The sequence below is a fragment of the Procambarus clarkii genome, chromosome 63 (genome assembly GCF_040958095.1).
Source record: "Procambarus clarkii isolate CNS0578487 chromosome 63, FALCON_Pclarkii_2.0, whole genome shotgun sequence".
Lineage (NCBI taxonomy): Eukaryota > Metazoa > Arthropoda > Malacostraca > Decapoda > Cambaridae > Procambarus > Procambarus clarkii.
Genome location: NC_091212.1, coordinates 15,989,139 through 16,014,218, shown reverse-complemented (window position 1 = coordinate 16,014,218; position 25,080 = coordinate 15,989,139). Strand labels below are relative to the sequence as shown.

At 45.4% G+C, this 25,080-nt stretch overlaps 1 protein-coding gene across 5 annotated transcripts in view; it reads right to left on the bottom strand.

The window, feature by feature from the left end:
* LanA (laminin subunit alpha) overlaps positions 1 to 25,080 on the bottom strand; it is a 550,694-nt gene that overhangs the window by 343,424 nt on the left and 182,190 nt on the right. For all 5 annotated transcript variants that reach the window (XM_069308774.1, XM_069308775.1, XM_069308777.1 and 2 more), the window contains 2 exons: positions 16,093 to 16,360; positions 10,568 to 10,708 (listed from right to left, as the gene is read on the bottom strand). In XM_069308774.1, the coding sequence (XP_069164875.1) occupies positions 10,568 to 10,708; positions 16,093 to 16,360 (409 nt within the window). The remainder of the gene's footprint in view (positions 1 to 10,567; positions 10,709 to 16,092; positions 16,361 to 25,080) is intronic.

The following is a 25,080-nucleotide window of genomic DNA, read 5'->3' as shown; positions in this document are numbered from 1 at the left end:
CAATGTGTCTAGCCGACTCTATATACATTATCACACTTATTTTGTATAAAGATAGACTATTATTTTGACTTGTGTGTTTTGTGAAATATATGAGAAGGACTTAGTCTGTACCTAACATGACTGAGTGACTCATTGTGCCATGTAATTACTCAGGTGACTTTGTGATTGCACCATTACCACAATCTCATCTTGCATCAGGGTGTGCATGTGTAATTACCTAAGTGTAGTTACAGGATGAGAGCTATGCTCGTGGTGTCCCGTCTACCCAGCACTCTTTGATATATAACGCTTTGAAGCTAATGACGGTTTTGGCCTCCACCACCTTCTCACTTAATTTGTTCCAACCGTCTACCACGCTGTTTGCGAAAGTGAATTTTCTTATATTTTTTCAGCATCTTTGTTTAGTTAGTTTAAATCTATGACCTCTTGTTTTTCAAGTTCCAGGTCTCAGGAAATCTTCCCTATCAATTTTATCAATTCCTGTTACTATTTTGTACGTAGTGATCATATCACCTCTTTTTCTTCTGTCTTGTAGTTTCAGCATATTTAATGCCTCTAACCTCTCCTCATAGCTCTTATCCCCTCTGTTCTGGGAGCCACTTAGTAACATGTCTTTACACCTTTTCCAGTTTGTTGATGTGCTTCTTAAGATATGGGCACAACACAACCGCTACATATTCTAATTTTGGACTAACAAATGTTGTGAACAATTTCTTTAATATTTCGCCGTCTATGTATTTAAAAGCAATTCTGAAGTTAGAAAGTGTGGCATAGGCTCCTCGCACAACATTCTTTATGTGGTCCTCAGGTGATAGTTTTCTATCTAGAACCACCCCTAGATCTCTTTCTTTATCAGAATTCTTTAAAGATTTTTTACATAATTTATAGGTTGTGTGGGGTCTATGTTCTCCTATTCCACTTTCATTACATGGCATTTATTCACATTAAATTCCATTTGCCAAGTGGTGCTCCATATACTTATTTTGTCCAGGTCTTCTTGAAGGGCATGACAATCAGCTAAGTTTCTTATCCTTCCTATTATCTTACCATCATCAGCAAACATGTTCATATAATTCCATATACCAACTGGTAGATCATTTATGTAGACAATGAACATTACTGGTGCAAGAACTGAACCCTGTGGTACTCCACTTGTGACATTTCTCCAGTCCAATACACTGTCTCTGATTACTGCCCTCATTTTTCTATCAGTCAGAAAATCTTTCATCCATGTTAGAGGCTTACCTGTCACCCCTCCAATATTTTCCAGTTTCCAGAACAACCTCTTATGTGGAACTCTGTCGAAAGCCTTTGTTACGTACAGATATATGCAGTCAACCCAACCATCTCTTTCCTGTAAAATCTCTGTGGCTCGATCATAGAAACTAAGTAAATGCGATACACAGGATCTTCCAGATCGAAAACCATACTGTCTATCTGATATTATATCATTTCTCTCCAGGTGTTCTACCCATTTAGTTTTTATAATTTTTTCCAATGTTTTGACTATTATACTTGTCAATGATTCAGGTCTATAATTGAGGGGTCTTCCCTGCTGCCACTTATGTAGATTGGAACTATGTTAGCCTTTTTCCAAATGTCTGCTACGATTATATAATATAATAATTTATTTAGGAAAAGTACATACATAGTTGCAGAGTTACAGTACAAACATTCTGTTTGATTTAGAGAGAGAGGTAGTACATACAATATCTAAAGCCACTAGTACGCATAGCGTTTCATGCAAACATTGCCGAATTGCTTACAGGATTCCTGTACACAGGGATGCCTGAAAGATCAGGTGAAGTGGAATGCTGAGCTCAGATACACATTCTCTCAGAACCCATGGTGAAACTCCATCTGGACCAACTGCTTTGTTCTTACTTAGCTCCTTTAGCATATTTTCCACTTTATCTCTAGACACCTCTATATGCTCTATGTTGTTCTCTGGAATTCTTATGGTGTCTGGTTCTCTGAAGATTTCATTTTGTACAAACACACTTTGGAACTTTTTGTTTAATGTTTCACACATTTCCTTTTCATTTTTTGTGTATCTGTCCCCCATTTTCAACCTCTGAATATTATCCTTTACCTGCAGCTTGCTTTTAATGAATTTATAGAAAAGGCCTGGATCTGATTTACATTTGTCTGCTATACCATTTTCAAAGTTCCTCTCTGCCTCTCTTCTTACTGACGTGTACTTGTTTCTCGCATCATTGTATCGCTGGTATGTTTGGGGGTTTGGCCTCTTCTAATAATGATTCCATGCCTGTGTCTTTTGATCTCTGGCTCTCTCGCAATTTCTGTTGAACCAATCCTGTTTCCTAGGTCTGCATGTCTGTTTTGGTATGAATGTTTGTGTGCCTTCATCATATATTTTGCAAAATATGGCATACATCTCATTTACTTCCTTACCTAGCAACAAGTTTGTCCAATTATACCCATGAAAAAAATGTCTAAGTTCCCCATAGCATCCTCTCTCTTGAAATCGCATTTAACAACTGTTTCAGTGTCCCCATTCTCTACTAGAATATATCGCAAAGCATATTTAATGTCCAAGAGAACATGATCACTCTTTCCCAAGGGAGGAAGGTGCTGGATGTCAAATACCTCTTCTTCTTTCCGGGTGAATATTCGATCCAGTATTGACATAACATCCCCTTCCCTCATTCTTGTGGCCTGCTTGACGTGTTGATACATTAATGTCTCCAAGATGAGGTTTACAAATATGCCTGTCCAAATGTCCTCTGTTCTTGCCTCATAGACCTCCCAGTCTATTGCCTTAAAGTTGAAGTCCCCAGTACCAACAATCGGGATTTATCTTTGTCAGCTCTTACCATAATCTCTCTCATGACCATTATGAGGCCCTCTTGTTTCTCATCCAGCTCTTCCTTTGTCCATGTGTTGCTTGCTGGTGGGCTGTAGGCATTTAAAATTATCTACTTATCATCTTGATTCCAGATCTGCAATGCCATTATGTCAATATCTGGAAGGTTTTCAATTATTACCTCTTACCTTCAGGTGTTCTTTCACCAGCACAGTCACTCCTCCTCCCTTCCTAGTTTTCCTGTCACGTTTCCAAACTGAGTAGCCCCTTGGAAATACGACTTCATTTAAAATATTTTCTTCAAGCTTCGTCTCTGTTAATGTGACAATATCTGGGACTTTGAGCTTGATTATATCCTTCAACTCCAATATTTTCGATCTCACTCCATCTATGTTGGTGTATACTATTTTCAGGAACATGTTCCCCCATCCCTTTGTACTTTACACCACTTTCCTTTAATGATTTTGTTGCTTTGTCTTTATGTACCATTTCACAAGCTTTCCAGTCCCTGACACTTTGTAGAAAAAATAACTTCTTTCTTCATTTCTATCCCCATTTAGACGTTTCGCTTCAATGAGGTTCATTTTCAGCTTTTCTGTCATCCTTTGAGAGGTCTTGCCTTATTGACCACAGTGACCACAATAAAGTTTGAATTTCACCGACAGAGCATTATCTTTCAACACTGCGTCGGACAGGTGTTTGAGAGCCAGAGGTGCGTGCGCCACCCATGGTTGCTCATTCAGTACTAACCCAACCAGCAGCCCTAGGGCATTCTGGGATTTTTTTTCCAAGATGGCTGTCTCTCACTGGAGGTCCTAAGAGTCCATTTCATACACAATCAACCTCGTACACATTTAGAATTGGTACCGAAAAATAAAAAAGTTTTCTCGGTTGGCGCAGTTTCCCGCCAACCAAGAATACTCGGTTGGTGCAGTTAAGTGGTTAAACGTCACCCTTAAGGGGCGGTTCTTATCGTTCTCATATTTTCCTATCCTCCTAAAATCACTGACTCGCTCCTTTGAATTTAGGCCTTCTCCTAATCCTACTATTTTTTTTATGATTTTCATCTCTTCTGCTGCTCGGTCCACCCTAGAGGAAATTTCCTTCTCTACATATCCAAAAACTATTATGAACTTACTTCTATCTGCAGTGTTTTGTACCAGTTTACTGTTGGTTACCAGTTCTTTCCTAATTGCTTGCCTAAGATCCGCTTCTTGTATGTCATTTCTGGTTTTGACTTCCAAACACACTTCCTTAATCGTCTCTTTCTCATTTACATCTTGCGCATAAGTCTCTTTTAATTGTTCTCTATACTTTTCTAGTTCTTATTAGCCTCCTCTATTTGAGTTGCCAATGATGTTTCTCGTTGCATCTCCTTGCTTAACTCCATGTTAGCCTTCAGGCTCCCTTGGACTTGTTCACCATATGAGTATTTTGATGTTTATTTCTTCAAATTCCCTACTCTTCACTTTCCATGCCTCATTATCCTTTACCAGTTCCTTGATGTGTGCCTCCTGTATCCTTACCTTATCAGTCAAGCTAGTTAATTTCCTTACCTTGCTGGAAAATACTTCCTTTTAAATTACAAAACTCAATCTTGAGACCTACATTTTCTTGTTCTATTTAAATTACTTTTTCTTCATATTTCTTTAGCATGTCCTCAATAATCACTAACCTGACAAGAAAACCACCTTTCTTTGCATCTTGTTGAGAGAAACCTGCAAAATATTCCTTTGATGGAGTACTGTCTACCCCTGTGGTGGCGGCCATCTTTGTTGACATTCTGCTGTTTTGAAAGATCAACTTTTCTACCACAGATTTTTCAATCACTAGCACTTATTTCTTATCTCTTAGTTTCTTTTTAAATTCCCTACACCTTCATGTATTCTGGGACACCACTTGCAGCCCTCACCCTACTCTCAACACTTAGATAATTTGAATTCTCCTGGAGCCTGCAGCAGTGTGACTTCAGTGTAATGCTCCACTCTGTACAGAGTGAGTGAGTCATGTATGTGTTACTGTTAGAATTTCCTTGGGATATTCCTTCATGAGAGGCATACCACCAACATCTCTACGACCATCTCTTTGATAATCTTCTTCATAGCTTCTGACACAACACTGATCTTGGAACTCGAACGCTCATCCGCTCCTGACAACCCTGCTGCCCCTCCAACTTTATCAGCTGCTCTTTGAGCCCACAACATCCCAAACATGATGTAACAACCCCAGAAGGCAGTTAAGTACCCAGTGACCTAAATGTGATAGAAATATATGACAAAACCAACCTACTAGCTCATCTCGACCTCATTAGTGTTGCTCCCCGGAGGAAGCTGAACCTGACGTTCGCTACTGCCACATCAACGAGTCTACCCCATCTGCCTGCGTACATTTCTCCTGCTACCATGCAAAACAATTCTAAGCTTGGTAAGGCCACAAAGAAAGATAGCATACCTATCAGGATGAACCCAACCAGCCAAGCTAGCAACAGGAATAATGCGGCTGTCTCCCCCTTAGTGGCTGCTTGGGGGGTTGGTTGGTTACCGACGCTCCCTTCGACACCAATAACAAACCTTCCCAGCTGAGTGGAGCGTCGTCACTGACTCGAGCCATGCAACATTTATGTAACCATATGGAGCAACTTAAACGAGCTACCTCCTCATGTTCCGACTTCAAGCGTTTTGCTGATAATCCATGGCTCAAATTATGATGACCAAATCTCTGTAATCCGAGAGCAGTCGGACTTGATAATGAACCTACATGCTTTGGCCATGCACAAGATTAACCAAGATATGTCTGCCAGAGTCGGCCACCTCGAACAGGAATTAAGCTCACTTCAGATCTCGGTTACTAACTTTAAACCAGCAGAAACCTCTACAAAGCAAGAAGAGATGTTACAAAAGTTTGAGAACCATTTTAACTCCCTACAACAGCAACACACTGCAACCCAAGACGAATCAGACCAACTTAAGCTCCTTGATTCTGTCATCATCTCATCACATGATTTTTCCCATGAAACTGACAGAGAAGACTGTGCTGACATCGTGATCCAGGAATTGCATACTAAGATGAATTATTCAATCCAAACAAGTGACATCAGTCAGCTTATAGAGTAGGTACGAGATCATCTGCTACAAATAACAGAAAAATTTGTGTGAAATTAGATAGCTGCTCCCGCAAGTCAGACCTTATCACTGCTGCAGTCGCTAAGAAATCCACTGTTTATGTGAACAAATGTCTAACCAGATTCAGACAAAATCTCTTATTTAAACTACGTGGAATCTGCAAAAGATCCATTGCTATTAAACATTGTTTTGTGTGAGATGGTAAAATAATAGCTAGGAAGACTGACTCTGGAAAAACTTATGTCATAACCACTGAGGCACACCTCACTTTTTTCCTGGATGACTGTGGGATATCAGCTGAATAACCAGAACATAAATTTGTAGTCTCACATACTACCAAAGTGTACTTAATCATTCCCCGTGCGCCCGTGCCGTAAGCTCTCGGGGGCGGTGGGGCGCTCGGGGCGGGGCGCGCGAGTTGCCGCGAATATATTTTCGTTCATTTTTTGCGCACCTTTCCAAATACATTTTCATTGTTTTTATGTGCCAATCCAATGTATAATGAACACGTACACTATAATATCGCAGTACAACATCCGTACTGTCCGTAGACACTGTGTTACGTGCATGAAACTTGTGTACACATATGCAGCACATATTTACTATGTATCATGCTAATTTGTGTATATATACAATCTATTTACACACTATACACTGTCACACACTATATACATTCACCATCAACACATTCAGAACACCGCGTAGCAGCTGCTTCGTATGGGCCAATAGCAGCTGCCTCGTATGGGCCAATATCAGCTGCCTCGTATGGGCCAATAGCAGCTGCTTCGTATGGGCCAATAGCAGCTGCCTCGTATGGGCCAATATCAGCTGCCTCGTATGGGCCAATAGCAGCTGCCCCGCATGGGCCAATAGCAGCTGCCCCGCATGGGCCAATAGCAGCTGCCCCGCATGGGCCAATAGCAGCTGCCTCGTATAGGCAATAGCAGCTGCCTCGTATGGGCCAATAGCAGCTGCCGCGTATGGGCCAATAGCAGCTGCCGCGTATGGGCCAATAGCAGCTGCCCCGCATGGGCCAATAGCAGCTGCCTCGTATAGGCAATAGCAGCTGCCTCGTATGGGCCAATAGCAGCTGCCGCGTATGGGCCAATAGCAGCTGCCGCGTATGGGCCAATAGCAGCTGCCTCGTATGGGCCAATAGCAGCTGCCTCGTATGGGCCAATAGCAGCTGCCTCGTATGGGCCAATAGCAGCTGCCGCGTATGGGCCAATAGCAGCTGCCGCGTATGGGCCAATAGCAGCTGCCGCGTATGGGCCAATAGCAGCTGCCGCGTATGGGCCAATAGCAGCTGCCTCGTATGGGCCAATAGCAGCTGCCTCGTATGTGCCAATAGCAGCTGCCTCGTATGGGCCATGAACACATTCAGAACACCTTGAGTGAGAGCAGCCACACCCAGCCAGTCTCCCTCACTCCAACATCTTACTCGCCAACATTGCTCCTCCCACCATATTGCTATAGTTCTTATTACACATGTTCTATATACCTATCTACATGTTTTATTTACCAGAACTATGCAAGTAAGCCGGTATTGTGTCCAAACAGTACAGTGGCCACCATACACTGCATGAAAAATCACACAGCAGACGACGCTACGATTACGTCACCTCCCTCACCAAAATAGCTCCTCTCAACATTCTCCTGTTGCTGTTCTTACACTATATACACACACTATATATACCCATGTACATATGTGTTGCCCATAGTGAACCACTAAGCTAGTATGGTGAGCAAAACAAGAGTGGCAGCCACACACACACAATTGAGGCTACCTCAATTCTCGCCCTCCCTCCCTCATCAAAATTCCTCCTTCCACAATACTACGCACAACGCTAATTATAACCACATTCCTGCTATTATCACAATCCTGGTCACTAATTCCTGTAAATGAATAATTGACCACACGTTTATTTTGAAAAAGAACCTAAGAAATCATTTGAAGATTCCTAGATGAACGAAATAATGCTCTGGTGCTGTGGCTAGCGCTGTGAACATCGTGAACAGCATTGAATCACTGATATTTGAACATTGTACCCAGTCATTATCACACTCAGGCTCTAATATAACACTAAATAATACAATTTATATATATATTTTGACATTATTAGGCGATGCTGTGGTCACATGCTGAACAGCAGTGCTGTGCGCTCATGCTGCGAGCGCCAGCCTTGGTTGCTCACACACTACTGAGGCTCCCACACCCGGGAATGTGGACCACGATTTTTTTTAAAGATGGCGTCTGTTTACAAGAGCCCTGAGGAAGCTGATGTGAACCCCATGTAGCCGCGGGAGTTTTGAATGGAACGTGAAAAATACAAATACCCGGAGGCGCGTTGCTCTGCCTTTCCTTTCCAAAGGTTTTTTATTTTTATATTTTTTTTTGTCATCTTTGTTGTTGACATTTCTTGTTTTTTACTCTTAATTATTTGTTCTTAGTTAATCCCTTGTCACTAAACCTAGGGTTCTTTATTACCCTGTTATATTTAAAGTAACTTGGAATTTGTTTCTTAGTAATCATTTATTGGAATTAATTAATAGTATAATTGTTTATATAAGCATCTACCTCAGTATCATAGTAAAATCTTCCACATAAATATATTCTCACCCTGTTTATTTTTACACTTAGATTTATATTAGAGTAAATTTCTAGATTTACTTAGATTTATGTCATTTTTTTATTTTTTTTGGAATTATCTATTTGAGCTCACTTTGTTTTCTTAGGTTCATACTAATTATAGGATTTTAATTAGCCATTACTAAGTTAATTATCTTTAAGATCATTTTACTTTATGATTATTATTTTTCATATTATTTTTTATTTTACATTTATATTGTCAGTCTTTACTGATTTTTTGTTTTATTCTTTTATCTAACTTCTGTGTCTTGTGTATTTGCTTCTATTCTTGTGTTTTGCTATAATTACTTTGTTTTTACAGCAGATTTAGTATTTAACTGTTTCTGTAATCTTACAAATGCTATATATTTAATATACCTACAATTTTCTCTCAATCTTTTATTTTTTCTTGCTATGTAACTTTTATCATTTTTATAAATTTTGCAAGTATTTACCTACTTAAAATTTTCTTAGATTAAGGACCTGCCCGAAACACTGCGCGTACTAGTGGCTTTACAGGAATGTAATTGCTGTGCTATGTATCCTCACAATCCCAATGTACCTTCTTGTATACATATAAATAAATAAATAAATAAATAAATAAATAAATAAATAGCTGTTTGACATGCTTTTCTCATACTCTTCTGGGCTGTACCGGTCTTTGCTGCTTAATATACACAGTACTGAGGAACACCAGGCACCACAAAGTGCTTTCTATCTAACGTGGTGTCTGGAAATGTTTCTGCAGGTGTGAGTGCTGAAGATCAGAGCAGAAGAGGCATGCATCAAACATGGTGGCTACTGTGAAAATGATACCCAGGTAGAACACCAGGAAAAGATAGATTTTTGTTCATGATGGTGGTTGATAACCAGACATCTATGAATGAATAATATAACCCACATTGGGTGAAATCATCTGTAGACAATTGGAACAGAACAAAGATTAATGCATTCAAGTGTTTTCTGTAATTTTTCTGGCTCATTTGTATTTCCAAGCTCCAACTATAGTCTCATATTCTGTTGTCCCTCGCCTGGAAAGCATTATCTGCTTTGACAGTTCACCTCAATGTTCACAGGGGGACTTGGCCTAAATTATTTTAAATTATTATTCTTGACTGCAAGTGCCAATTCCTAAAATGGACACCAGAGAGCAACATTGCCTCATTATGGCAAGAAATTCCACATTACGGCCATACACATATGTTTCAAGTTTAAAGGCAAACTTAATTAATATAAATTCTACAAATATTTCCCCAAATAACAGTGACGGAAAAATATCATGCGAGAGAAACCATAAAGAATTCTTCCTTTTGACAGGGATACCAGCTTGTTATTTTCTAACAATTATAATGGATGAAAGAACTTAACTTCTCCAACAATTTGGCTAAATATGAACACCTGTATCACTTAATACAAAATATTTAATATTAACTACTAATCAGTCTTATTAATGCATCTCTACATGTATGATCATTCTGACCTTCCCAATCATGTTCAAGACTGTACCTCTCTTAACCAGTTTAAGATAAAAACTAAGCACTACCTAATTAACTCCCTGTAAAGCTACCTTATCCCTATAATGTCAACCCATGTCTTATTTTTAAACAATGCTGTTTGTCGACCAAATTATATTTTTGCTGTTTTCCTGCCATGTTCCCCCCTTTTTTATTTTTTTTATTTTCTCAACACATTTTGTACTTTAATCTCAATTAGTATTAAATTTTAGTCTTTACTGTTTTTCCTGCCAGAAACGCTTTGTGTAATAATGGCTTTAGGCATTGTATATACTAGCTCTATCAATAAATTCATCAATATCTGTATCACCCCTTGTATGTATGTACTTTACCTAAATAAACATTTGAATTTTTTTGAATTTTTTTCTGTATAAGTTTACTTACTCTTTCAGTTTGGTGTCATTTTTGACATATGATATGTTTTCCCATACAAAACTTTATAATTAAAATAAAAAAGTGTTAATATTATATTTACCTGAAATTGTTCTAAAATTGTGTTCAGTCAATCGGATTTCAGCAGTAAAAACTGCAGAGGAAGACGGTTCTTCTAATGAGAAGTGTTGGGCAATAATGTCACCTGCCTTTAAGATAACATCAGGCCCAATAACAGCAGATTCTGCAAACCATCATTTTGTTTATTAAAACAGGTCTATAGTATTAAATATAATTTCAGATAATTTTATGAGAAATTTGAATACAACTTTGAGTAATAAAGCACACTGTCTTCTTGTTTTCATGGTTAGATAAGGAGCAACTGATGTTGTACATATAACCCACTAACTGCTCAACTTCACTAAGAAAGTGATAGGAAAACAGTTTTGTCAAGAATGAATCCTGCCTAACACTCCTGCTAATATTTGTGAAAAAACCCAGCGTTGAATGTAATGAAACACCATTTTCTGGGCGAGACCCGGAGGCTTCCCGGAGCCATCCAGCCTGATATGGAATTATTAGACTTTGGCATCAGTCAGTGTAAATGGAGTTCTTAGGCTTACTGGGGACCACGAGCTAGAACCTGGCCCTCTCAGAAAGGCACGAGGAGCAATGGCCTATAGAAATGCACATGTGATTTGGAGCATTCTATATGTCTGCTATTGACCAGGTCAGGTACCCAGAAATTTAAGCATCACAAAACAAACCCCTATTCTGGTTGAAACTACAACTAAAAGTCAAATGAGTGGACAGAACTCCCCAAAGAAAAACAAGCAAACAAGAATGACATCACCACATTGCCGCGCCGCCATTGGTGCAGCTTCCCCCTCCCTGGGAGGGAGAAGGAGAAGCCCCAGACCTCTCGTGCCGGCAACCCACACTTCCAATTCAAAGGCTGGGTGTCAAAACACTAAAAAAAAAAAACGACCGGGGGGAGGGAGGGTGGGATGCCTAGGAGCCTCCGGGTCTCACCCAGAAAATGACGTTTCATTACATTCAACGCTGGTTTTCTGCGGGGAGCCCCTTCAGCTCCCCAGAGCTATAGTACTTACCAAAAGACAAAAACAAATGGAACTTACCCGGTAGGTGGTCGGCACTTGCCCCTCATTGCGAAGTCGAAACAACTGGCTGCAACCGCCGACCAAAAGCGACACAGGCCTGACTAGACCCTAGAAAACTGACCAGGTAGCACACAGCCAGGACCCCTGCTCGACCGCCAAAAACCTTGTGCTCGAATGTCAGCCCAAGACATGTTACCGAAGATGGCAGCAAGTGCAGCAAACTTACAAATATCATGGGCACAGGGATAGACTGCAGGCTGGCTAAACTGAATAACCCTGCAGACAACCTGGGAGACCCAGAACCTATCACCAGAGCCAAAAGAGCAGAAACCCATGCGCAGGAGGAGACCATGAAGCTCCCCGGCCCAACCCCCAGATTCCAATGCCAACAGGAAAAGATCCTTAGAGAGACAATTCTGAACTGAAGGGGCCACTACAAACCGAGGGGAAGAGAGATAAGAGAGCACCCTGTCCAATGACCAGGACGGCACAAGCAGTGAACGAGTAGGCCAGAGGTGAAACAATGCCCAAGACAGCTTGCAAAACGGTGCAGAAGTAACATCAATGCTGAAAGCAAGCTGCAGCAACTCCGCCAGCACCACACTATATGAGGCGACAGTATTCGGCAGAAGATGATGGTCCTGAAACAGCCACGAGAGAAAGGACAAGGCCACCTGAACAGAAAGCGAAATTCAGTGACACCTCAGCTAACAAATGCCCCTCTTTACAAACTTTTTGGGTTACAAACCCAATTCCTTCATAAAATCCAAATCAGGTTATGAACTTTGCCTCAGGTAACGAAATTTGTTGATACGCATATGGCCGACCGTGCGCGTGGTGGTACGGCGACTGCGCCTTAGCTTACCGGTGCCTCCCGCCTAGTGTCGATAACGCCTGAATTCTTTGTAAAGAACTTCAGTTTTTTTTTAATTTTGGGGTATTTGAACATAAAAGTTATTATTAAATATCTCACCATGGGTCCCAAGAAAGCCAGTGGTAAGGTTCAAGCTAAGAAATCGCAAGTGAGAATGACCATAGAGGAAAAACAAGAGATCATTCATAAACATGAAAATGGTACACAGGTTGTTGAACTAGCTATAAGCCGTACAACAAATCTATGTCATTGATATGCACTGTAATTGCTAAGAAAAGGACATTATGAGTGCTAAAGTGGCAAAAAGCGTATCAACAATCACGTAACAAAGAACAAAAACACTTGAGGATGTTGAAAAGTTGTTATTAATTTGAATACACAACAAGGAGATAGCAGGTGATAGCATCTCAGAGACCATCATTTGTGAGAAAGCAAGGCAATTGCATGAAGACCTTTAAGGAAAACCCCTGGAATGGGTGATGCAGATATGAAAGAGTTTAAGGCAAGCAGGACATGGTTTGAGATATTTAAGAAAAGAAGTGGTATTCATAGTGTTGTGAGGCATGTGGGAGACTACCAGCTCAGACAAACCACTGCCTGAAAGATTTGTTGACGAATTTAAAGATTTCGTAGATAGTGAGAGGGATACCTACCACAACAAGTGTTTAATATGATGAGACAGGACTATTCTGGAAAAGATTGCCTAAGAGGACATACATTGCCCAGGAGGAGAAGTCATTGCCCAGACACAAGCCAATGAAAAATAGGCTAACTCTTGTGTTGTGTGGTAACACGAGTGGGGATTTGAAAATTAGCCCTTGGGCCGTTAAGGGTCATAATGGCTTCAGCACCTACAGGTGCAACAAAAAAAAATTCCAAAAAATTCTTTCGTCGTATAAAAGTGTTTATTTGTGTTCTCTGATCACAGAAATAACAAAAAAATCGTAGGTGGCATATTTTGATCACAATCGGGTGGAGAAGTGTGGCAAAAAACAAGCGTTGAATGTAATGAAACGCCATTTTCTGGGTGAGCCCCGGAGGCTCCCTAGAGCTTATTGGGCTAATGTATGTTATATTAGACCAGGACATTAGCTAAGGAGTTCAGGCCTACCAGGGACCAGCGCCAGAACCTGGCCCCATCAGAGAGGTTTCAGGGAGCAATGGCCCTAGAAAACCCCCTTGTGGTTGGGGTTTTCCTTTCCTTATCTGCTATCGACTGGGGTTAGGCACCCAGAAAGGTAGGCATAACAAAACAAACCCCACATGGTAAAAAACCAGCGTTGAATGTAATGAAACGCCATTTTCTGGGTGAGCCCCAGAGGCTCCCTGGAGCTTATCGGGCTAATGTATGTTATATTAGACTGGGACATTAGCTAAGGAGTTCAGACCTACCAGGGACCAGCGCAAGAACCTGGCCCCTTCAGAGAGGTTTCAGGGAGCAATGACACTGGAAAACCCTCTTGTGGTTGGGGTTTTCCTTATCAGCCATCGACTGGGGTCAGGCACCCAGAAAGGTAGGCATGACAAAACAAACCCCACATGGTAAAAAATTAAACAAAAAACCGAACAGAGAGGTTGAAACTCCCTACAATCCCAAGGAAACAAGCAAACAAGCAAACATCACACTTTACTGCCAAGTCGATCGTCCGCCCAGCCCTCCCCACCCCGAGAGGGGGAGGGGGGAGCCCCGGATCTACCGCGCCGGCTGCCAAGCTTCAGTTCGTAAGCTAATGTCAACCAGGATAGACGCTTCTCTGGCCTCAGTTTCCTAGGTGGTGTTTGCCTTGTGTGGCATTCACTGCCGTGTGTTGTGTTGTGCAGGTGGCCAGGAGTACCTCATCAGTGCCGGGGCTGCATGCGCTTAGTGGCTAACTTCCCTTAGCACCCTGTGAGTACTGCCTTTGCATAACAGGGTTATCTTCCCTGGGGCATTCGGGAACCATTCTCGTAGAGGTTCTTGCTGATCGGCATTTGCCTCGCCCTTGGGGCCAGCTGGAGCTTGGGGCCCTTGTTTGGCCCTGGGTAGGGATTGATATTGTGCTGGTTAGGGCGTCAAGGTGTTGCGCGGCCTGCCACCTAAGCGACGACCGGTTCCTGTTCCCTCTGGAGACGGTGTACTTATGCGGGGTTTTTCTTTTGTTTTTATTTTCAATTGCCTGGTGGGGGTCTGCCCAGTGTGACTATAGTTCCACTGGTAGTGTTTGGCAGCCCACGGGGTTTCCCAAGGCTCTGAGACTGGTATTACTAAGGTTAAGCCCCAGGCAGGGTACTGTGAACTGGCTCCCATGTCTACCAATCAAAACTGCTAAAAGCTGGACTCCCAGGAGGTGTCCACTCACAGGGCCCAGCAAGGGGTACCATCTAAAAACACAAATATATAAAATCTATTTCAGAGACAGGGTGCAATGAACCAAAAGGCAGACCCCCCATACCAGGCAGGAAAACAAAAACAAAAGAAAAACCCAGCAAGAGGAAAATGTACCCAGGCAGAACAGAGCTAGTCGCTATAATAGCTGATAACTAATTGTGCAGTACTGTGCGCCCCTAACAGTGCAAATTACTCCTTACCCTAAGGAAAACAAGGGAGGAGGAAACCCCCCACACACTCAGGGCAGTCAATTACTGAGCAGCAAAAGACCAACAGAGGTAGACCCCAAGGTGACTTGTGGAAGATAACCCCAAGCCCCAAGGGCAGTACTTACAGCGCACTTAGGGAAGGGAACCCTAAGCGCATGCAGCCCAAGTACCAGTGAAGATTACTCCCAGCTCACGCACCACCCTGAAGACAGCACTAAACACAAGGCACAGGACTGAGACAAGAAACGAGCTGGAGTTGCACGACCAAGCCTCAATCACATCATCCAAGAACTGGAGGTTCGGGTCACTGGCACAAGGGGTCTGGGGCTTCCCCCTTTCCCCCTCCTGGGGAGGGGGGAGGTGCCCAGAAGGCGGTGCGGCAATGTGGTGATGTCATGCTTGTTTGCTTGTTTTTCTTTGGGGAGTTCTGTCCACTCATTTGACTTTTAGTAGTAGTTTCAACCATAATAGGGGTTTAGTTTTGGGATGCTTACCTTTCTGGGTGCCTGACTCAGTCGATGCCAGACATAGAATGCTCCAAATCACATGTGCATTTCTCTAGGCTATTGCTCCTCGTGCCTCTCTGAGGGGGGCCAGGTTCTGGCTCATGGTCCCCGGTAAGCCTAAGAACTCCATTCACACTGACTGATGCCAAAATCTAATAGTTCCATATCAGCCTGGATGGCCCCGGGGAGACGAAGGAGCTCCCACCAGAAAAGTAACGAACTTCACAGACATAGGATTTCCAGTTGATGTTGTATGCAGTACATAGATTTTTCTACACTTTTGAAATTGGCCCAGAAAGTACAAACACATGGAATCAGTGGTAAAATGTTGAAATGGATAAAAGAATGATTAAAACACAAAAAGCAATGGGCATCCTAAATGAATAACCTGAGATATCCTTCATAAGATGTAAGTAATTATTACCTTGTCTCCAACTAAGAGTGAGTACTTGAGATATCCTCCATAAGAGGTAAGTAATTATTACCTTCGTCTCCTACAACTAAGAGTGAGTACTTGAGATATCCTCCATAAGAGGTAAGTAATTATTACCTTCGTCTCCTACAACTAAGAGTGAATACTTGAGATATCCTCCATAAGACATAACATGGTTGCCAAGGTAAGCAGCAGGAGCAGCGAAAAAGACTTGTTTTTCTGAGAACTGATCATCTATGCCCTCCAAGTCCTGCTGTATAAGGTCCTTGTAATATGTTGGTAGTTCATCCAGTGAGTCAAAAGTGAGAGTTGTCTTTGATAGAGAGGAAAGCCCCTGCAGTGCCTGCTCCAGGACTACCACACCCCATGCAGACATATCATCAACCTGACCAAAAAACAAATAATTAAATACAAAGTTTTAATGAAAAATTGCATTTATAATCAAATATAAAAATATAATCTTTAATTTGTATTGAAAATATCAATCAATATGCCTGTATGCATTACAAGTCCATTGAAATCATAAAAAATTCCCAAAACAAGATAAACTGAAAGGAATGATATACTGTATACAGTATATGAAAAATTTACATAAAAATTTTATACAACATTCATTTTCAAATCCAGAATATTCTTATCTACACTATTTATCTAAAAGGATTCACTCAGGATTTCAGTAGTTTATTTGCACGATAACTCAAGCAGTCCATTTGGCTTGCTTAAGCAATCTGGCTGAGATTACTCCATGCAAATTGGTCACATCAGATGCAGGGGTTCTGTTGGCCTACCGAGTACCAGAGCCGAAACTGGCCCCCACTCACAGAGGCACACAGAGCAATTGACAATTTGCCAGCACAACAGAAAAGCATCCAGAAAGTTAGCGAAGCTAAACAGACAACTGGAGAGTTAACAAAGACCTAAGCTTTGGAAATGATAAAATAACTCTACAAACGATTCACACAGAACAAGATAAACATTCGGAATTAGCATGATACCCATAATACTGAATGCCACCACCAGGCATCCAGGGAGCTGAAGGATAAGTCATCATTATCTAGGTGATAGTGGGGGGTAAGAGATCAGTAAATGGTGTCCCTGCTATTTTAAACATTCCAAGATCAAGTTGTAGAAAGTGGGGTGGCAATTAACTGAAAGAACATATACAAATTTAGGAAGGTTTATGGGAGGCCTGTCACTCTGAAGAAGGCAAGACAAAATACAATGGCCGCCACCATGGACACTGATCTGTCAATATGCGAGACAAATTTCAAGGGAGTAATTGAGGAAGAGATAAGAAATGGAGGTCTTATGAACAGGTTAGTAAAAATTGAGGATTTGATAAATATTTATGAAGAACGTCTTATCATTGAAAGAACCATTTCTCAACAGCAAGAGGAAATTAACAGCTTCACAATCAAGGTGAGGGTCTGTCTAATTACCCAAAGTTACCAAAGCTGCCTAAAGCTTCCTAGCATTACATAAGTAATGAAGAAATATGACATATTTACTCTCTATAATGTTGGTGCTGATTGAAGAACATGAAAAAAAACAGCATTGAATGTAATGAAAAGCCATTTTCTGGGTGAGCCCTAGAGGCTCCCTGGAGCTTATCGGGCTAATGTATGTTATATTAGACCGGGACATTAGCTATGGAGTTCAGACCTACCAGGGACCAGAACCAGAACATGGCCCCTTCAGAGAGGTCTCAGGGAGCAATGGCCTTGGGAAACCCCCTTGTGGTTGGGGTTTTTCCTTATCTGCCATCAACCGGGGCTAGGCACCCAGAAAGGTAGGCATAACAAAACAAACCCACATGGTAAGAAACTAAAACAAAAAACTGTACAGAGAAGTAGAAACTCCCTATAATACCAAAGAAACAAGCAAACGTCACACTCTACTGCCAGGCCGCTCATCCGCACAGCCCTTCCCTCCCCGAGAGGGAAAGGGGGGGCCAGACCTCACCGAGCCATCTCGGGATGGCCCGAGAGATACGAGCCCTGGAACAGGAAACGAGGGGAACCGCATCAACCCAAAGCGCATCCCCAGCCATGGCACACAGGTAACGATGAATAGCTGCAACCGAACACAACACATGATGCACCCCCGGCCAAACCAACCAAGCATAAAAAACCCTAGGACCCCTCCAGAAAGCAACCGTCTTGGCCTTCGCTAGAAAGATGGAGAAGACTGCAAACGTAGAAACCTACCACCAAAACCAAAAGAGCAGAAACCCCTGTGCAGGAGGGAAGCCAGAAACTCCCCAACTCGACCTGCAGAGGCCAATACCAACAAAAATATGGCCTTCGAAAAGCAATCTTGAACTGAAGGGGCTACCAAAAGCTGAGGAGAGGAAAGATAAGGGAGCATCCTGATCAAGGACCAGGATGGCTCAGGCGGCGCATAAGCAGGAGGTGAAACAAAAGGCGTACAGAACAGGGCGGAGCGGCGCCACCAGCACCGCACGATACGAGGCGACAGTAAGAAGCATCAATTAACAGTCCTGAAAAACCAGGAAAGGACAAGATAACCCAATGTGAAAGCAAGAAAAAAGGCGAAAAGAAACGCCAGGAAGCTACATACTGTCACCGAAACGAAGCTTGCAGGTGGGACACCCTCAATGAAGCCACCTGATCACCATAGAGATGGTGATACACCTGGATCAAAAGACGCGAAGAGCTGAGGAGAAGGCTGAAACAGCCATGTACCAGATCGGTCCGACCTGCCTCGTGGCCAAGGGGCCACAAGGACTACTCACCTCGTGAAGGACTTCAAACGAGCCAGAACCCGAAGCAACAGCTGGACTGGGGGAAGAGGTATAGATAACTCCACCTCGACCAGTCCTTCCAAAAGGCATCCACCACGAATGCCTCACAGGTAGGAAAGGGTGCCACATAGAATGGGAGATGCCAAGACCACGCCAACGCAAAGATGTCCACATCCAGGAGTCCATATGTCCGGCAGAGCCAATAAACGAGTCGGTGACGACCAGCCAATCCATGAACAGAGGGATGGACCTGAGACAGGCCATCCACCAGGACGTTGGACACTCCCCAGACATGAAAAGCCCGGAGAGCCAAACCCAGAGACTCCAGCAGATGAACCACTCGAAGGGACCAACCCCCAAGAGGAAAGGACCGAAGAGAACCCCCACGGTTCCAGCAATGAACCACCAGAGAACAGTCTGAAGGAAGTTGGACAGGAGACCCCCGAGTGACCCGAACCCTCCAAAGCGCAAACTAAACAGCCGCGAACTCCCGAGCTGTGCTGTGAGCCCGACTGAAGGACCTGTCCCTGGCCGGCCTGGTGAGCACTGGTTACAAAGCCCCAGCTGAGAGACGACCCGTCCATGAACACATTGAGCGAAGGCTCGGGGAGGCGCCAAGGCACGGAAACCCGAAAACCCCGAAGAGGAAGCCGGCAACACAGCACTAACACAAGGTCCTCGGAGGACAAACCCAACGATTGCGAGACAGGCAGAAGGAATGTCCCTGGAAGGAACCAAAACAGACGCAAAGCTAAACCCGACCCAGCGGGTAGACCAGCATGGCCAAGTTCAGACTTTCGCACAACCGGTCGATCAACCGACGAGTGACCCAGGACCCCCCTCAGAAACAGCCGAAGGTGGGACTACAGCCGCAGCAACGCCTCTTAGAGGGAGAGACAAAGAAGCGGTCCAAGAGTCCTAAACAAGACCCAGCCAGGTCTGAACCCGGGACGGAACCAGATGGAACATCCTCCAGTTCACCAAGAACCTGAACACTGGGATCTGGAAAGAACCACACCCCTGGCAAGCAGACTAGAGGACCGACTGGTAGCCCACACCAGCCAGTCGTCGAGGTAGACCAGAAACCAAATCCTGAGCAGACGCATACATGTCACCAAGATCCGGTAAAAATGCGCAAATACATGAAGTGCCAACTACAAACTAGGGAAGGCAACAAAAACGGCAAGCCTGAAGCCCCACCACCAACTGTGCCAGTTCCGGAACCCTGGTGAGGAACGTACCAAGAGTTGACCCAGAGATCAGGGACACCATCCAGGCACCCGGCCCCAACAGAAGCCAGACCACAGGCAACAGTCTTCTGAAGAGGTCAAAGAATCCAGGGCGCAGACTGAATAAATCCAGAAGAACAGCAGATCTGCAGATCCGCAAAGGCCCATGTCTGCATTAGAACAGATGGGAACCCTGGAGGGATGGGACGGATCGACCACGTCCAAATGCACCCACCAAGATGACATGTCATGTGGTGACAAGACGTCACCACAGCCGCCACACATCCGTTTAAGCAACCCCCCCCACCCCTCCCCAGGAGAAGCACGGGGGGACCCAGACCTCCACACCGGCAACTTGCCTCACTTCAAGAGGCTGTAGTGATGGTGAATGGTAAATCGCTCTGGCTCCACTCTTTGCGCAGTGCTGCTTAGCGGTGTTGTTGCTTTGTGTTGGTGTGCGAGCCAGGAATATCACAAGAGTACTGGGGCTGCATGCGCCTAAAGCTACCTTCCCTAGGTGCCCCATAAGTACTGCTTTTGCGGTTTAGGGTTACCTATCTTCCTTGAGCCGTTCAGGAGCAGCTACCTCCGTGTGGTTCTGTCACTGCTCGGTAATTGCTCGCCCTTGGGGTTGTGCTGGGGTGGTTCTTACTTCTGTTTGTCCTTGGGTAGGAGGCAGTTTTGTCTCTGGCTGGGGCACAGGGTACTGTGCACCTGTATGATATATGCATAGCGAAGAGTTCTGTTCACCTGAAGACATTGTGCTTTTGAGTTTTGTTGTTGTTTGCTTTTGTTTTGATTTGCCTGGTGGGGGTCTGCCTAGAGTGGCGGTAAAACCACTTGTAGGATTTTGGTAGTCCTCCACTAGGTCCCCGTGCTTACACACGTCGGAGGGGTTCAGCTTTTAGTTTGTTTGCTGGTAGCGCTGAGATAACCAGTTAGCAGTACCTTGCCTGGGCTTCCTTAGCATTCAGCCTAAGGGCCCTGGAAACCCCCATTGTGGCTCAGTGGTCCCTCCGAGTCCCACCTCACCTTGTGCGATTTTGACGGTTGCTCTGTCCCCTTGTCTCGAAGTGGACAAAGCAACCCTTGACGGTGAGTGATACCATCTGTCTCCGCCATGCTGCTGGTTGGGTCAGTGACGCCTTAGACCCGGAGTCCTGCAAGCGGTGTTCTTTGCTTGTACCCCATTCACCCAGTCCACTGAAACTGATAAGTGGGTGCAAGCAGCTTTAGCATTGCATGCGAGGCTTAGGTCGCAGCAACGTGCAAGGTTGGTTGCCTTTCTGGATACCCAGCAGCTGCCCCGCATTGATTACACTGGTAGTGCGACTCGGATGGCTTCGGGCATTGCCCCTTTCGGATCAACGGCAGAGGCATTCGAGCCTGAAATAATTAGGTAATATATTTGTGGCAACTGCCGCCTGACAGCTCGAGTAGAGTAGAACTCGTCCGGCGAAGGCTCTGTCAACGCCCCTTTCTGTGGAGAGCCCCTACGGCTCCCTGGAGCTTATCGGGCTAATGTATGTTATGTTAGACCAGGACATTAGCTATGTAGTTCAGACCTACCAGGGATAGTGCCAGAACCTGGCCCCTTCAGAGAGGTTTCAGGAAGCAATGGGCCTGGAAAACCCCATTATGGTTGGGGTTTTTCCTTATCTGCCATCGCCCGGGGATAGGCACCCAGAAAGGTAGGCGTAACAGAACAAACCCCACATGGTAAGAAACTACAAAAAAAACGAACAGAGAGGTAGAAACTCCCTACAATCCCAAGGAAACAATCAATCAATCAATTTACTGCCGCACCGGTCATCCGCGCAGCCCTCCTCTCCCCGGGAGGGGGGCCCTGGACCTCACCATGCCGGTTGCCTTCAGTTCGTAAGCTAGTGTCAACCGGGATAGACGCTTCTCTGGCCTCAAATTTCTGGGCGGTGTTTGCCTCATGTGGCGTTCTCTGCTGTTTTTGTGTGGTATGTGGTGGCCAGGAGTACCTCATCAGTGCTGGGGCTGCATGCGCTTAGGGGCTTCCTTCCCTAGGCGCCCTGTGAGTTCTGCCCCTGCGTGTCAGGGTTATCTTCCCTGGAGCGTTCGGGAACCGTTCCCATAGGGGTTCTTGCTGCTCGGCATTTGCCTCGCCCTTGGGGCCAGCTGGGGCTTGGGGCCATTGTTTGGCCTTGGATAGGGAGTGGTATTGTGCTGGTTAGAGCGTCAAGGTGTTGTGCGGCCTGCCACCTAAGCGGTGACCGGTTCCTGTTGCCTCTGGAGACAGTGTACTTTTGTGGGGTTTTTGTTTTGTTTTGTTTTTGTTTGCCTGGTGGAGGTTCTGCCTCGTGGGTCTATAGTTCCCCTGGTATTGTTTTGGTGGCCCTCTGCTAAACCCCCGTGCTTGTACACGTCCCAGGGGTTTTCAGTATTATCATCTACCCTTATTTTGTTTGGGTTTCTTAACTGGTTAGCAACACCTTGCCCGGGCTTCCCGTAGTTGTTACCCTATGGGCCCTGGAAACCCCTGTCAGGGCTCGGGGACCCATGGATGCGTCTCTCGAGTTCCAACCTGCCTTGTGCGGGTTTGAAGGTTGCAGTGTGCCCTTGTTTCAGGGTGACAGTCACCTGTTTTGCTTCCGTCATGCTACCTGTTGGGTCAATGACACCTTTGACACAGAGTCTTGCGAGTCATGTTCTCTGCTTGTGCTCCAGTTTTACTCCGAGGATGTTCCTGTTAGGGTACAGGCAGCATCAGCGTTGCATTTTAGGTTTAGGTTATTGCAAAGCGCTAGGTTGGTTTCCCACCTGGATGCCCCGAGACTGCCCGTTTTGGTTTTATGGATCCTGACCTGGGAGTGTTAGTCGCTTTGGCTTTGGCTCCTGCTGCGCCCCCTGGTCCTTTCCCTGTGGTTCTTCCTGCACCTCCCCCCCCCTGTGTCTGGTTCCAAAACGTCTGAGGGTTTCGGCCTCGGCCCAGGGTTTAGCTGGTAATGAGACTCAGGCTGACTCAGGGGCTGCCCCAACTGGGTCGGGGACGGAGGCATTTAAGCCAGTTCCTCCTACCAAGGCTTCTGGGTCCCCCCAACAGACCCCCTTCTTGTCTGCCTTTCCCTTGGACTCTGCATTTTCTTCAGAGGTAGAGGGTTTGGAAGATGGCTCTGCCCCGGGTTCCGATGTGGGGGATCCTGGGGCTGGGAAGGAGTCAACCTAGGGGCCTTGGGCCCCCCTTTGACCCCGCTTGGGTGCTTTCGCCTTCCTCACGGGGCTTATTGTTGCAGGGGGAGGGATTTTCTTACCCCACCCCCCTTCCCTGTATGAGTATGATTTGGGTTCAACTCCTCCCCAGGTTCGGTTTCGGGCGCCTTTGGGTACCTCGGATCCGTCTTTCCAGAGGTTTTCTACTTCCCGTATCTCCATGAAGGTGGCTCGGAAAGCTCTTGCTGCATACCTCTTGCGAGATCCGGGTTATGCCTCTGCAATGGATCCGTCCTCGTTTGAGTACGGTTCTTCTTCCCATTTTTGGGTGCGTTTGGAGGTTCCGGAGTCTTCCTGGCTGGAAGACTGCCCTTTCTTTTCGTTGGGGGTGTGGCATGGGTTTTGTTGGACCCGCACGCTTGATTGGCGGGTAACTTCTACTTTTCTGCAGGTTTACCTGGGGGGCGAGTTTGAGCACCTTAATGCATGCTTGTTTGCTCCCGTGCTTTCTTGAGATGTTGGCCTTTTCCAGTTTCACGTGCAGGTTCCTCAGTTTTCGGCTTCATTGGTTGCAGAGGAGTCGTGTGCGCCCATGGGCTTTGGCTTCGGTCTTGCGTTTCTTTTCCCTTCTCAAGCTGTCTTCTGCTTGGCTTGAGGAGGATGTAGGGGCGTTGAGTGAAGGGCCTTCATCTGGGGCACTGACTTTGGCAGCTAGGGCATCGGCTGCACTGTTGAAGCTCTTTGCACCTATCCTGAAGGAAGCAGTGTCTGTTTTTTTGCTTCTCGCCTCGCCGTCAGTTCAGGTTCCTGGTGAACTGGAGGAAGTCCCATTTGGTTCTGTCCCAGGTTTGGACCTAGCTGGGTCTTGTTTGGGATTCTTGGACCGCTTCTTTTTCTCTCCCTCCAGAGGCGTTGTGGCGGCTGCGGGACCACCGTCAGCTGTTTCTGAGGGGGCCCCAGGTCACTCGGAGGTTGCTCGAGCGGCTGTGCGGGAGTCTGAACTTTGCCGTGCTAGTCTACCCGCCTGGTCGGGTTTGGCTTCGGCGTCTGTTTTGGTTCCTTCGGGGACGTTCCTTCTGCCTCTCTCGCGATTGTTGGTTTCATCCTCCGGGGAGCCTTGTGTCGGTTGCTGCGTCACCGGCTTCCTCTTCAGGGTTTTCGGGTTCGGTGCCTTGGCGCCTTCCCGAGCCCTCACTCGATGTGTTCATAGACGTGTCGTCTCTCGGCTGGAGCTTTGTGACCAGTGCTCACCAGGCAGGCCAGTTACGGTGGAGTCTGTCCTTCCTTTGGGCTCACAGCACGGTTCAGGAGTTCGCGGCAGTCTGGTTCGCACTTTGGAGGGTTCGGGGTCTCTCCGGGATCGACCATTCGCCTCCATTTGGACTGTTCTCCAGTGGTTCATTGCCTGAACCACGGGGGTTCTCTTCGGTCCTTGGCTCTTTGGGGTTGGCCCCTTCGAGTGGTTCGTCTGCTGGATTCTCGGGGTTTGGCTCTCCGTGCAGTTCATGTCCGGGGAGTGTCCAACGTTTTGTCTCGCCTCCATCCCCTGTCGACAGTCATGGGGATGGAAGTCCATGGACAGTCGACGACGACTCGTTTCGTTGGATATGCCAGACGTACGGTCTCCCAGATATGGACCTCTTTGCGTCAGCGTGGTCTCGGCGTCTCCCAATCTATGTGACGCCCTTTCCCGACTGCGAAGCGTTCGCAGTGGATGCTTTTCGGCAGGACTGGTCGATGTGGGGTTACCTGTACCTCTTCCCCCCCGGTCCAGCTGTTGCTTCGGGTTCTGGTTCGGTTGGAGACATTCCCAGGGAGAGTAGTCCTTGTGGCCCCTCGGTGGCCGACCCAGCCTTGGTTTCCGGTGCTATTGGCCCAGTGCCCGAACCCGGGACATTTCCCGCGGCTCCGCCTCTTTCAGCAGGTCAGTCC